The following is a 12,041-nucleotide window of genomic DNA, read 5'->3' as shown; positions in this document are numbered from 1 at the left end:
GCATTAAACCCTCAGCCCAGAGTCTGGGACTCTATAAATTATTTAAGTTGTTATAGTCTGTCTCTGTAACCTCATCTGCCATTGAGTAGCCCAGAACCACTCTTGAGGGGTGGGGTAGGCTGAGTACTTGGGGTGATGACTTGGCATGCAGGAAGAGGCTTGAGTACAGTCTCATGGTTTTAAGTGCTCTGAGGCTACCAGTGTGGGTCTCCAATTGCCCTTGGCGCTCTCTTGCAAGCATTATTCCAGCTGCACTGGCCACCAAGGAGCCCAGCCCAAAGTGGGGGCAGAGCTTAAGAGAGTATGTGTGCGTATGCCTGCAGAGGTGGGGAGGACAGTCCGAGGGGAGGGCTCTCTTCATGGGACTGTCTGGTACTCTGGCTCCTGCTTCTGCTCTTGGCTCTCTCAAATCTGTGATCTCACTCCATCCAGTCCTTTGAATTCTGTGGGAGTGTCAGCACCCAGTGCTGGCCTCCCTCCATCTGCTCTCAGCAGGTCTCCTTTCAGGCACTGCTGCCCACACTCTTCTCATCGGGCTTGACTTAGCTCCCCTTCTGCTTACTCCTGGCTCCTCACCCACGTCAATCACCCCCTCCCCCCCGAGACCCACATCTGTGTCTTCTAAGGAGGTGCCAGGGGGCTGAGCCTCATGCCTCTTCTCATGTGGCCCATGATAAGGAAGATGCAGGAACAGGTGTCTTTACTTGCCAGATGTCTATCTCCATGAAGCTGGCACAATACCTTGGCTCCCTCTGGGACTTCATAGCCATGCATAAGTCATGTGTAGGTGCAGTAGTTAGAGGAAGTTGGTCTTGGCTCCTCCTTTTTCCTATACAAGAAGGGCTAGATCATCCATGAGCAGCAAATACAGAAACCTGGCTCTACCTAGCTCAGGTGAGGTGGATTGTTGGCTTGCTTCCCCCCTTCCCCAATGTTTTTGTTCTCTCAGACCAGCTGTCTCAAATGGCTATCCTCATAGCCACAGAATCAACCCTACCCTTAGTGGCTTACCTTCCATTCCGCACAGTGTTCCACACTAAGCGGAGGAGGTGGTGTTACTAAGGACTTCTGCTAGAAGAGGGAAGCCTGACTGAGATCCTGGGCTTACCTGCTGGCTACAACTCCATGACTGGTGGGTAGACAGATCAGGGCTCAACTGTGAGAGTGAGAGGAAATGAACTCATTTCAGGAACAGGGGAGGGAATGATATTCAGTGCCCACTAAACTCAGGAGCCATATGCTATGGCATGTAAATGGACAGCAAATGAGTGAACAAGGACAATCAAACCAATCAGATCCCAAGGAACTGTATCTTTGAATACCACTGTTCCCAGGGAAAGGCCAAGAAATGAGCCACAATGAAAGCAAAACCCTGCAGCTATAAAATGCTGCATTTCATGCCTCTAGAACTAGCTTAGGGCATTTGTTAGGGTATCCTTCATTCCCTTCTGGTTTTCCATAGACTCATTACCTGATTTGTATGATCTGTCCTTTCTGAAATACATAGTATTATGTTACTAAACAAATCAGGAGATAGGGATTCAAACCACATGCTAGAATGTGTGACACAACACAGGTTTCCTGGTATATGAATTTTGTTGTTAGCATCCAAGTGCTCACAGATTTAGGCCATGTGACCAGTGACCGAGAGCAGGGCAGAGGAGTATCTGCCTACATGGGTTTCTACTGCTGACAGATCCAGTTTGTTGAAAAGCAATTGTCTTTAAGAACTTCTGCCTTATGTATGTTTCTTTTTCTCCTTAAATCTGTCATTTTTCTCCTGTGAGGCTTTCTGTTGCCAGCAAAGGGGTCGGGTCCTTGCCTAGAAGGAAGACTTTAATTGCCTGTCCTTTCCTTCCATCTCTAGCACAGCAAGCCTTTGGCCCAAAAGTCAGTGGGTAAGAATGGGAGCCCAGTGCCAACTGTTTGGCAATAGAGACCAAGCAGAGACAGGGCATGAAGCTTGGCCAGCATGGTCCAGCTGCTTCAGAAACATCCCTGTAAATATTCTAGATATTCCAGCAGACGTGTGGATGACTCTGGGGCTTTACCTGAACACACGTATATATCTTCCATCTTGAACTTGGGAGCAAGAATCAGAAGTTCTTCTCTGCAGAATCTCTGTGCTCCCATGCCCCTCACCATTTACAAAATCTGCTGTACATCTCTAACCACTTTGTTAAGTAAACCAAGTGTGGCTTATCTCTGACATCACCTTCTTGGCCTGCTTTTTCACTAGCAAGAGGGGTGAGGTGGCTTTGGTCTGGTCCAAGAGCTAGCCAGATGCAGAAAGCCCTTCTCAATCTGAATGCCTGGCCTGTTCTGCCAGGTAAATTGAGGTCTTTGCGACCCAGAACTGAAGAAAAGTAGGCCTACCCAATGTAGGACACACTCCTAGTTATAAACCCACCTGAGTTGCCTCTTTTCTACTAGTTAACACTTAATAAGCTGAAACATGCTCCCTCCAGAATTAGTTAGCTCCCCAGATGTATAGCTGAGGCTTGGTAGTATTGGGGTTTAGATAAGCATTAGGGCCTGGGAAACCCTTCAACCTATTTTACCCTAAGGCTTGGAAGGAGCCTTTGAAATGCCAGCAGGTACCTGAGGTTCCTAGCACCCCTGTTCTGTCCTTCTCCTCTTCCTCTCTTCCTTCTCCCCAAGCCTCCTAGTGCCTGGGCCCCACCCCCACTTGTGTGGAGGCCCAGGGGAATGTGAGGAAGCAGGGCTACCTCTCTGCCTCTGGGATACTACCAGAGGAAAACTGGAAAAGTCAGCTTTTACACACACACACACACACACACACACACACACACACACACACACACTCTCTCTCTCTCTCTCTCTCTTTCTCTCTCTCTCTCTCTCTCTCTCTCTCTCTCTCTCTCTCTCTCTCTCTCTCTCTCTCTCTCTGTCTCTCTCAAAGCAGTTCAGAAGAACAAATGAAGTTCTTTTATTCATCCTCTAATAAGCAGGCAGACAGGACACACCAAATCCAGGGAGAACAGCCTTATGTCATCAGGAGCTCTGCACAGGAAGGGGGATTCGGTAAAACCCAGGGATATTCCAGACATTCTTGAATGACTGTCTGGAACAGGGTATATACCTCCGTGTCTTTTCTCATTCTGAGACCTGTAAGTCTACAGGTCTCACCTGCACCTCACACAGAATGTGGATTACCCTCTCTGGTGAGGAGCGGCACCTAGACACACATGAGGTCCCATGGCTGGTAACCGAGGTCCCTAGAATGCCATATTGCAGCCTGATATGGACCTAGCCCATGCCAGGAGGAGGAAGAGAAGGCCATGTCACTTGTAGCACCAATCCATTCTAAGCAATAATTGTTCCAGTGATTGGCTACAGGGACCCATCTGGAAACTTACTCATTCTTTCCAGGCCCTTGAGGTACTGTGCCAAAGTCAGGCCTTCTTAATATTCCTTTACTCATTATTCCTTCCTACTTTCATCTCGGCCTCGCTTTACACTTTCACTGGGCCCCAAGTTGTCAGATGCCATGCTGGTTATCACCGCTATAGGAGATACCTGATGCCACAGTATTGAGGCATTGGCCAAGAGCAGGAAGAGGGGAGCTGTTGCCAGAACAAACTGTTGTCCCTGAGGTAGTGGGAGCCCTGGCATCCTAGGGGCTGCGAGTGATTTTCTAAGACCTCTAGGAATGATGTACATGAGAGCAGGGCCACATCAGAACCTGTCCGTAGCAGCTGCCAGAGGTCTTCATGGCCCCCTTTCACTTAGCAGTTCTGCCTCTGAGAGTTGGGCATATGGCTTGGTTGACCCTGTGCAGAGAGGCCTGCTCTTCGCCTGAGTGCCATTGTAGGGAACAGGTCCAGTACACCATATAGCCAGAACCACGTGTGTCTTGTCTGCCACCATTGGTAAGGAGAGAATAAGTTGAGGCAGTCATGCATCTCTTCTATAAAGGGCCAAGTAGTCTCCACTTGGGCAGTATGCCTCTGGCATATTCTAGAGGAAATTCTGACCACCACAGTCCTCCTCACAACCCATTGGACCTGTCCCACAGGGCATCTGGCGGATCCCCGTGGATGAGATTGACCGGCCAGGCAGCTTCGCCTGGCACATGAACCGTTCCATCGTGCTACTGCTCAAGGTGCTGGCCCAGCTCCGGGACCACAGCACCCTGCTGAAGGTGTCCTCTATGCTGCAGCGGACCCCAGACCAGGGCAAGTGAGTAGGCCACCCACACACATAACCTAGCACATGACTCGGATGCCATCACCAGGCCATCCACCAGGGAGGTATTTTCACTGCTTCAGTTTAGTCCTGAGCCCACCGGCCTGGAAGCCCCAGCCACCAGTTTCTCCTCAATGACTTCCCTGTTTCAGCATAGAACCCATAGGGCACCACTCCTACCTTCAAGCACCCTGGGTTCAACAATGTAGTTTCTACATTGAGACCTGGGACAACTTAGCCTTTCCCTCTGTCTAGCCTGGAACTCTCAGAGACACTATAAGGTGGTGAGGAAAATGTGTAGCACCTGAGGCAAAGGCCAATAATCGGCCAATGGTGGGCAACAGTGATACCCAGGTCTCAACAAGAAACAGGAATCCCTCAGCCAGAAGGGTGGGGCACAACATCTGCTACATGCAGGGGTAAAGGTTTCCAGGAGATGCAAAGCAGTGAAGCCTCAGGCTGAAGTACCAACCTCTTATTCCTGCACTGCTTTGCGTTCCACTTTTATTCACTATGGCATGTCAGGTGGTATGCCACATGCTCAGGAAGATAGGCCTGAGGAGAAAGAACTTTGCCTCCCTCATTCCACCCCTGAGCAGCAGGCAGGGCCAGCCCCCTGCAGCCCTCCAAGCTCCATCTAGTCCAAAGAGCTCAGTACAGCCAGGTGGAGTCAACTCAGAGACCTGTTGATTGTGTAAAATAGAATGCAGTGGGGAGACCTTCAGAGAAGCAGACTTCAGCCAAGCATGGTGGCTCACGGTTGTAATCCTAGCTACTCAGGAGGCTGAGATTTGAGGATCTCGGCTCAAAACCAACCCAGGCACTAAAGAATGTATGACTCATCTCCAATTAATCACTAGAAAATGGGAATTGGGGCTGTGGCTCAGGGGTAGGGTGTTAGCCTTGAGCTGATGAGCTCAGAGACAGCGCCCAGCCCCAGAGTTTAAGCTCCATGTCTCACCAGAAAAAAAGAAAAAAGGCAGACCTCAAAAAAAAAGATTGGACACAGGGATACACACATTTTCAGGGCAGGGATGGGGTCCTGGGCTACTACCCAGCAGCATTATGTGGTGTCTGACCCTCTCATTCATCCTGGCCATCTCTGGGTGATCAAAGGAAATATCTGCGAGATGCTGACCGCCAGGTCTTGGCACAGCGGGCCTTCATCCTTACTGTGAAGGTGCTGGAGGACACACTGAGTGAACTCACAGAGGTATGTTGTCCAGTGCCCCTCTCCATGACCCATAAAATGTACTTTAAGGCTCTCCCCAGGCAGTGTGCCTGATGTACTTGCATGTTGAGCAGGTCCCTCTGTCCCCACTGGGGAAGCAGTACCCAGCCTGAACCCCACTGCTAGGCCAGCTAAGTCAGCTGGAACAATGTATACTCAATAGTTAGTGAGGCCCCAACATGCTTGATGATTGAAGAGTGTGATGCTGACCGACCATGTGGCCGAGCCCCCCAGCAGGTGAAGCCAGGCTTGTGAGCACATTATGTGCATCTTCCATCCTCCAGACAGGTGCAGCACAGCCCCACTTCACAGCCTGCCTCAGAGACTCAGGAACTGAAGTAACTCCTCAGTGGGTGGGTTGCTGGGAGCCCTGTTTGCCACCTCTAGAATGCATGTCCAGTGGGGTGGGTAGCTGGGGCTTGATGCAGCTGCTTAGCATTCACCCCTCCGATGGACCTCATGCACAAGGCCAGAAAGACTCGGCTGTGCAATAAGCACACCCAGCAATGGCCCCCAGTCCTCCTGAGGTTTTCATCACTACTCCATAGGAGAGCCAGGCAGTCACATCCCAGCTAGAGCCAGGCTTGTCACGTGGGCAGCAAATAAGGGCCCCATTGGCTCCTCTAACTGCCATTGTTGTGGACATTAGGGTGCACAGGACAGGTCTCTGGGCCCAAGTTCTTCCTCTGATAACTGAGGCCAAGCTCTGACCAATTAGTAGAGCGGATGTCCATAGCTAAGACTTTCATTGGGTGGAGCCCTGGAGGTACTTTTAAGCAATGGGGAGACCCCAGTGTCTTGTCTCTGGTTTCTTTGCAGGGATCAGAACGCCCAGGGCCCAAGGCCTCTGGCTTCTCCAGAGCCAGAATGACCACCGACATCTCACATAAGACCAGTCCTGAGGATGACCAGGAGAAACTCCCTCACCCCAAGAAGTCCCCTCTGAGTGATGGCTCAGGACCAGAGCCTGAGCCAGGGGGTACAGTGAGCACCCTCAGTCACCAGCCTATTCCCTTGGATGCAGTAGTCAGTGCAGGCCAGGGTGGGGAGCAGAAGAACAGAGAGAGCCCACGAATGGGGTCCACTGAGCCCATGGACACAGGTGAGGCCACCATTTGCCGCATAGACTTGGAACGGCCATTGCCCCTGCTGCTGGGCCATCCGCCAAGGGACCGAGACCCAGAGAGTCGACCTGCTGAGCTTTCTTTGGAGGAGCTGAGTATTAGTGCTAGGCATCAACCTATTCCACTCACCCCAGGACCCCCAACCCCCACCACTGCAACTGCTCCCACCACTGCCACTGGGGCCAGAGCTTGCAGCCACCTCGAAGAGACACCGCCACGACCCAGCCGTAAGAGGAAGCTTCTGGAGGATACTGAGTCAGGCAAGACCCTCCTCCTAGATGCCTACCGAGTGTGGCAGCAAGGCCAGAAGGGTGTGGCCTATGACCTGGGCCGAATTGAGAGGATCATGTCAGAGACCTACATGCTCATCAAACAGGTAGGTGTCCACAACAGCAACTATGTTCTTGGTTTCTCTTCTCCATGAGGCTCACTCCTGAGTGTCCAGATGTACTGGAGCCTGCCCCTGGGGTGGGTTTCAGTTATCACACCCACTACATCCCCTCTGTACACTCTAGGGTTTTTGCTTTTGAGACTTTCTACAATGAGAAAGCAAAACAATGAAGTTTGAAACATATACTTTAAGGATTTTTTTTTCCAGTCCTGGAGCTTGAACTCAGAGCCTGGGTACTATCCTTGAGCTTTCTCAAGGCTAGCGCTCTACCACTTGAGCCACTGCACCATTACTAGCTTTTTCTGTGTATGTGGTACCGAGGAATCAGACTCAGGGCTTTGTGCATTGCTAGGCAAGCACTCTATCAATAAGCCACACTCCCAGCCCCATTATTATTGTCTTATATAGACATATACATTGTTCTCCTCTTAAAATAATTCTATAAGAAGAAAAATCAGAATTTCACTAACTAGTGTAAGTGGGTAACCATCCGTTGTAAACTATTTGTCCTAAATGTCAAGTACTAACTTCCATTTTGTGCTGCTGTTTTTCTTGCTGGTAGTGAGGCTGTCCTTTCCCTGTAGTGAGCCGCCTTCCCTGACTTGATGGCCATATACAGCCATCTACCTCAAGCCCTACCTACTGCTTGTCAAGCATGATCCCTTCACCTCCTGAGTCTTGCACTGAAGTCCCTGTACCTTGAACTCTTGGGCTCTAGAACATGTCTAGCATGGCCCAAAGCTATCACCATCAGACTTTCCCCACCATTGAGACCTGGACTTCTAAAATGCCTCTCATACTTGGATCATAGTCCTCCATCCTGCCATTCAAGTAGACAAGAAGCTCAGAAATCTGCCTGCCTTAGAAACCATACCTAGAAGCAACTGGGCTTCAATTAAAATTTTTGTTGTTGTTGTTGTTGTTGTTGTTTTTATTGTCAGGGTAATGTATAGGGGTTACAGTTACATTCGCCAGGTAGTAGGTGCATTATTTCTCATACATTGATACCCCTTCTCATGCTTTTGTATCCATTTCCCTCCCCTCATCCCTTCCAAATCATCTTATTTTCCTCTTTCGCCTTCCTATTTCAAATAAACAAATATATATACAGTATACCAGGTAACAGTCAGATACAGTAACAATATGAGATTGACCAAAGGCAAAAAAAAAAGATGAGAAATAACATAGTACATTAAGAACAACAATCACACAAGATAAAGCTCTTGTTTCCATATCCTAGAGATCCTGTCATTTAGTCTCATCATCTATGACCTTATGTACCCAGGCTTTGAGCTATTGTAATCCTCTGCTAGGAAAGTCCTAGATGTGTACTAATTATTACAAATGAGGGAAACCATTGAGCCTGTGTTCCTTTGGGTCTGGCTTACTTCACTTAATATGATTTTTTCCAGGTCTTTCCATTTCCTTACAAATGAGGCAATGTCATTCTTTCTACTGGCAGCATAGAATTCCACTGTGTATAAATCTCAGTTAGAGTCCTAGTTGATCCCATAACCAGCTGAGGGGCATCTGGGTTGGTTCCATATCTTTGTTCTGGTAAATAGTGGTGCAGTGAACATAGTGGTGCTCGTAGCTTTATTATATCCTTGTTTATGAGCATTTGGGTAAATGCCAAGTAGTGGAATTGCTGGGTCTAACAGGAATAAGGTAGAATCTCAAATCAACTAAATTTTTTGTTTTGAGAAAAGGATCTCAAAAAAACAACTATATAGCCTAGAGTAGCATGGAACTTTTTTTTTTTTTTTTTTTTTTTGGTCAGTCGTGGGGCTTGAACTCTGGGCCTAGGCCCTATCCCTAACCCTCAACTACCACCCTACCCCTGGAGCCACAGCCCTACTTCCCCATTTTCTAGTGGTTAATTGGAGATAAGAATTTCAACGGCTTTTGAACCTGGAGCCTCAGATCTCAGCTTCCTGAGTAGCTAGGATTACAGGTGTGAGCCACCATGCCTGACTTGGTCTGGAACTTTCTGTTTTCCTATTTCTAGTTCCTAGTGCTGGGATTATGGATGTACACCACCACACCCAGCTCTCAGGCAAATTTGGAGGCTTAACTGGTCCAGTCTGAGTTTCTTTGCCACCCTTAGCTCTTGTGAACAAAAGTAAATGGCCACAGAAAGTAACTTCATGTGGTCAGAAGGATGGCTGGCCCCAAGTCCTGATACCAGTAGTTGGTACATGCGCCCTCAGCTAGAGTTTTCACCTGGAAGACAGACCTGGGAGCTCTGGATTTGGTCAGTGGTGAGAATGTTCTGCACTGAGTAGAGTTCTTCCCAGCCCCCTACCTATACCCTCTGATCTGTGCTGCCAAACAAATATGACTGGAAGGAAGCCAAAGCACCATGACCCAGTTCCTCTGATTTTGAGCATCTCCTTTTTCAGGTGGATGAGGAGGCTGCTCTGGAGCAGGCTGTGAAGTTCTGTCAAGTCCACCTTGGGGCCGCTGCCCAGAGACAGGTAAGCTGGAGCCAGTCATTCAGGGTCTGCCTATCACCTAGGCCCTAGCTATAAGCTGGAGGCAAGTTTGCCTTGGGATTAGTTCCTGTAGTCAGCATGAACCATGAGAGGAGTAGGAAGTGACTAAACCTCAGGCTGATGGAGGGGGTGTCTTGACTCCCTTTTCCAGAAGCAGGGAGGATGGCTCCTGGCCAACTGACTTCACCTGAAAGGCCCTAGTCTTTGCAACAGAAATGGAGAAAGTAATCTTAGAGCTAGGCTGAATAGAAAAAGAGTGGCTCAGAACCCAGGGTAGAGACATATCCTATTCAGGGACCACTGAACAAAAGGGCAGTGGCTTATGCAGAGTAGGGATAGTCCTTACTAGGCAGGAGAAGGGACAGGTCCATATCAGTGATGAAAGAACAGAGTAATGCTGGTGCAGGGCTAAGCAAGAGTGTCAGGATCTAAGAAGTAAGTAGCAAGATGAGGGACTTGCATAGTAAGGTGATGGGGACAGGGATGGGGATGGAGATGGAGATGGAGATGGAGGTAAGGCCCTCCTAGGAAGAGCTTAGGAGAATCCCAGTTAGTGATATCGATAGGGTTTGAAAAGACTATGGAAGCAGAAAATTTGAGACTCTACCTGGAGGGACAGAGCCCTGTTGTAAGGACCCTTGATGCCGTATGAACCAGAGGTCTGCAGAGAGCACGAGCAGGGCCAAGTACCCCAGAAGGAGGGTGACTTGGACAGGAGTGGGTAGAAAGAGAATGTTCCAGGGTCCCAGGGCTGGGACAGTGAAGAAGGGAGGTGACCACTAGATATACAATATGAGGATCCAAGGACCAAGGTTGTGAACAAGGAGCGATAAGAATTGGTGTGGGGGTGTTGAGCAGAAGAGAGTGAGGGATGGGGGCTTTGTGGAGAACTCAGCTAAGGAAATGCTACTGACATACAGAATCGACTGGAGAGGGAGAAGATGTGGGCAGATATTGGGGGAGAAGAGACAGGCCTGGCAGGCAGAGTTAGTATGCCCCCTCTTAGAGCTTTGAAAAGCTGGCAGGTCAAAGGATTAAAAGGAAGGAAGCCCCATGTCCCTAGACATGGTCCAACTGCCTGTGCTGTCTCATCCAAAGGGCGCCTAAATGCTAGCTGTGCCCATCCTGAGGGGTCTAAACAGGTTCCCCCCTCCCCGCTCCATCTAAAGGTCAAGGAAATCCAGAGGGTTCACCTTAACCAAGTGAACTGTGTATCCAGTCTCCCAGCTGAGTGTTTGGTTCTTAGTAGGATATGCCTCAAACAGCCAAGCCTTACCACTTGATTATTGGCCAAGTACACAGCATAGGGCACAGTGCCCCCTGCTTCATGTGGCCCTCACAACAGCCTCCCTATTTCAGAAAGCAGGAGTAACTACTGAGCCTCCATGTGGGGCTTGGACCCAGGAACTTCCTGGAGACCCTTTCTGTCTCTTCTAGAAGCCCAGCTAGAATAGCTGGATATGACCACATTCGTGTGGGCAGTGGCCAACAACAATGGTTTCTGACTTTTGAGGGTCTTAACTGAAATTCACCTCTTGACTGGTGCTGAGCTAGTAAGGAACAGAGAGCAGGCAGAATATTCACTTCTTAGATGAGGAAAGTGAGGCCAGAGGCACCTGCTGATGCTTGTGCATATCAAGGGTGATGAAGGGCAAGCAGGCATTGCTGTCAGAGACCTTGAAAGACACAGATTGAGTGGTGATGGTGATGAGCAGAGCCAAGGAGTTGGGAGTCCTTACCTCTCAGGTTGCCTGCTGCTGACCAGTATCAGAGCAGGCCCTAGCCCCCTTTTCGGATGTAGTACTCATGTAGAGGCAAGACAGTTCAATGTGTCCTTTCTGTTGATATTCTGACCTGTACCTGTTCCCTGGTGGGATGCCTCAGCTGTTGCCTAAGGTCCTCTCTCCACATGCCTGGCCCCCAACTCCTACCATAAGCCTAGAGGGATATGACTGGGGGCTGGCCGCTCTGCTCTGGTTCTCATCTATCTTAAAGTCAATCTAAGGAATCCATTTCCTGCCTCCCCATCTCTACTTACCCTAGATCCTCCTTACCTTGGGTCCTTTGCGTGTTGCCTTGCCCTCCTACCAGACCTGCTTCCTGCAGCACTGGTCCAGGGCTCCCCAGACACCCAGCACATAGCAGATATCACAGGACTTATCCTTCACGGCATGTAACTGAGGCCTCTCTGAAGAAGTCCCTTTGAAGGCTTCTCCCAAGCTCCTTGACAGGCTCCCTGTCCTTCCCCACTGCCTCAGGTTCCTCTCAGTATAAGCCTCCAGGGTTTCCTTCAGAGTCATCCCATCATCTGTACCTCCTAACCCACAAGACCCGGGAGTCTCCACCTTGGTTTTGTGATCAACTCTGATCAACAGCAGGAAAATGTTTCTGTTCCCACTGCTCAAGGAGTGTCCATTTTGCTCTCAGCATGTCAAAATTGGAGTGGAAACCTCTGTCCACCCCTATGGGGTGCTTTAAGCACCATAGAGGCCCATTCTTGAGTGAGGGACAGGGACACAGGACTAACCCTGTGCCACCAGGAGTCAGACAACAACACCACGACCATTATTGTAGGCCTCCAGGGCCCACTG

The 12,041-nt window shown here is 49.5% G+C and overlaps 1 protein-coding gene across 1 annotated transcript in view; it reads left to right on the top strand.

The window, feature by feature from the left end:
* Positions 1 to 12,041, top strand: part of Cabin1 (calcineurin binding protein 1) — a 142,239-nt gene that overhangs the window by 120,604 nt on the left and 9,594 nt on the right. The window contains exons 29-32 of the mRNA XM_090320076.1: positions 4,040 to 4,203; positions 5,326 to 5,422; positions 6,260 to 6,940; positions 9,358 to 9,432. Of these exons, the coding sequence (XP_090176202.1) occupies positions 4,040 to 4,203; positions 5,326 to 5,422; positions 6,260 to 6,940; positions 9,358 to 9,432 (1,017 nt within the window). The remainder of the gene's footprint in view (positions 1 to 4,039; positions 4,204 to 5,325; positions 5,423 to 6,259; positions 6,941 to 9,357; positions 9,433 to 12,041) is intronic.

This window comes from Megascapheus bottae, chromosome 28 (assembly GCF_031878675.1).
Source record: "Megascapheus bottae isolate mThoBot1 chromosome 28, mThoBot2.hap1, whole genome shotgun sequence".
NCBI classification, from domain to species: domain Eukaryota; kingdom Metazoa; phylum Chordata; class Mammalia; order Rodentia; family Geomyidae; genus Megascapheus; species Megascapheus bottae.
Note: the sequence above shows the minus strand (reverse complement) of the source record. Positions and strands in the feature narration are given on the sequence as shown.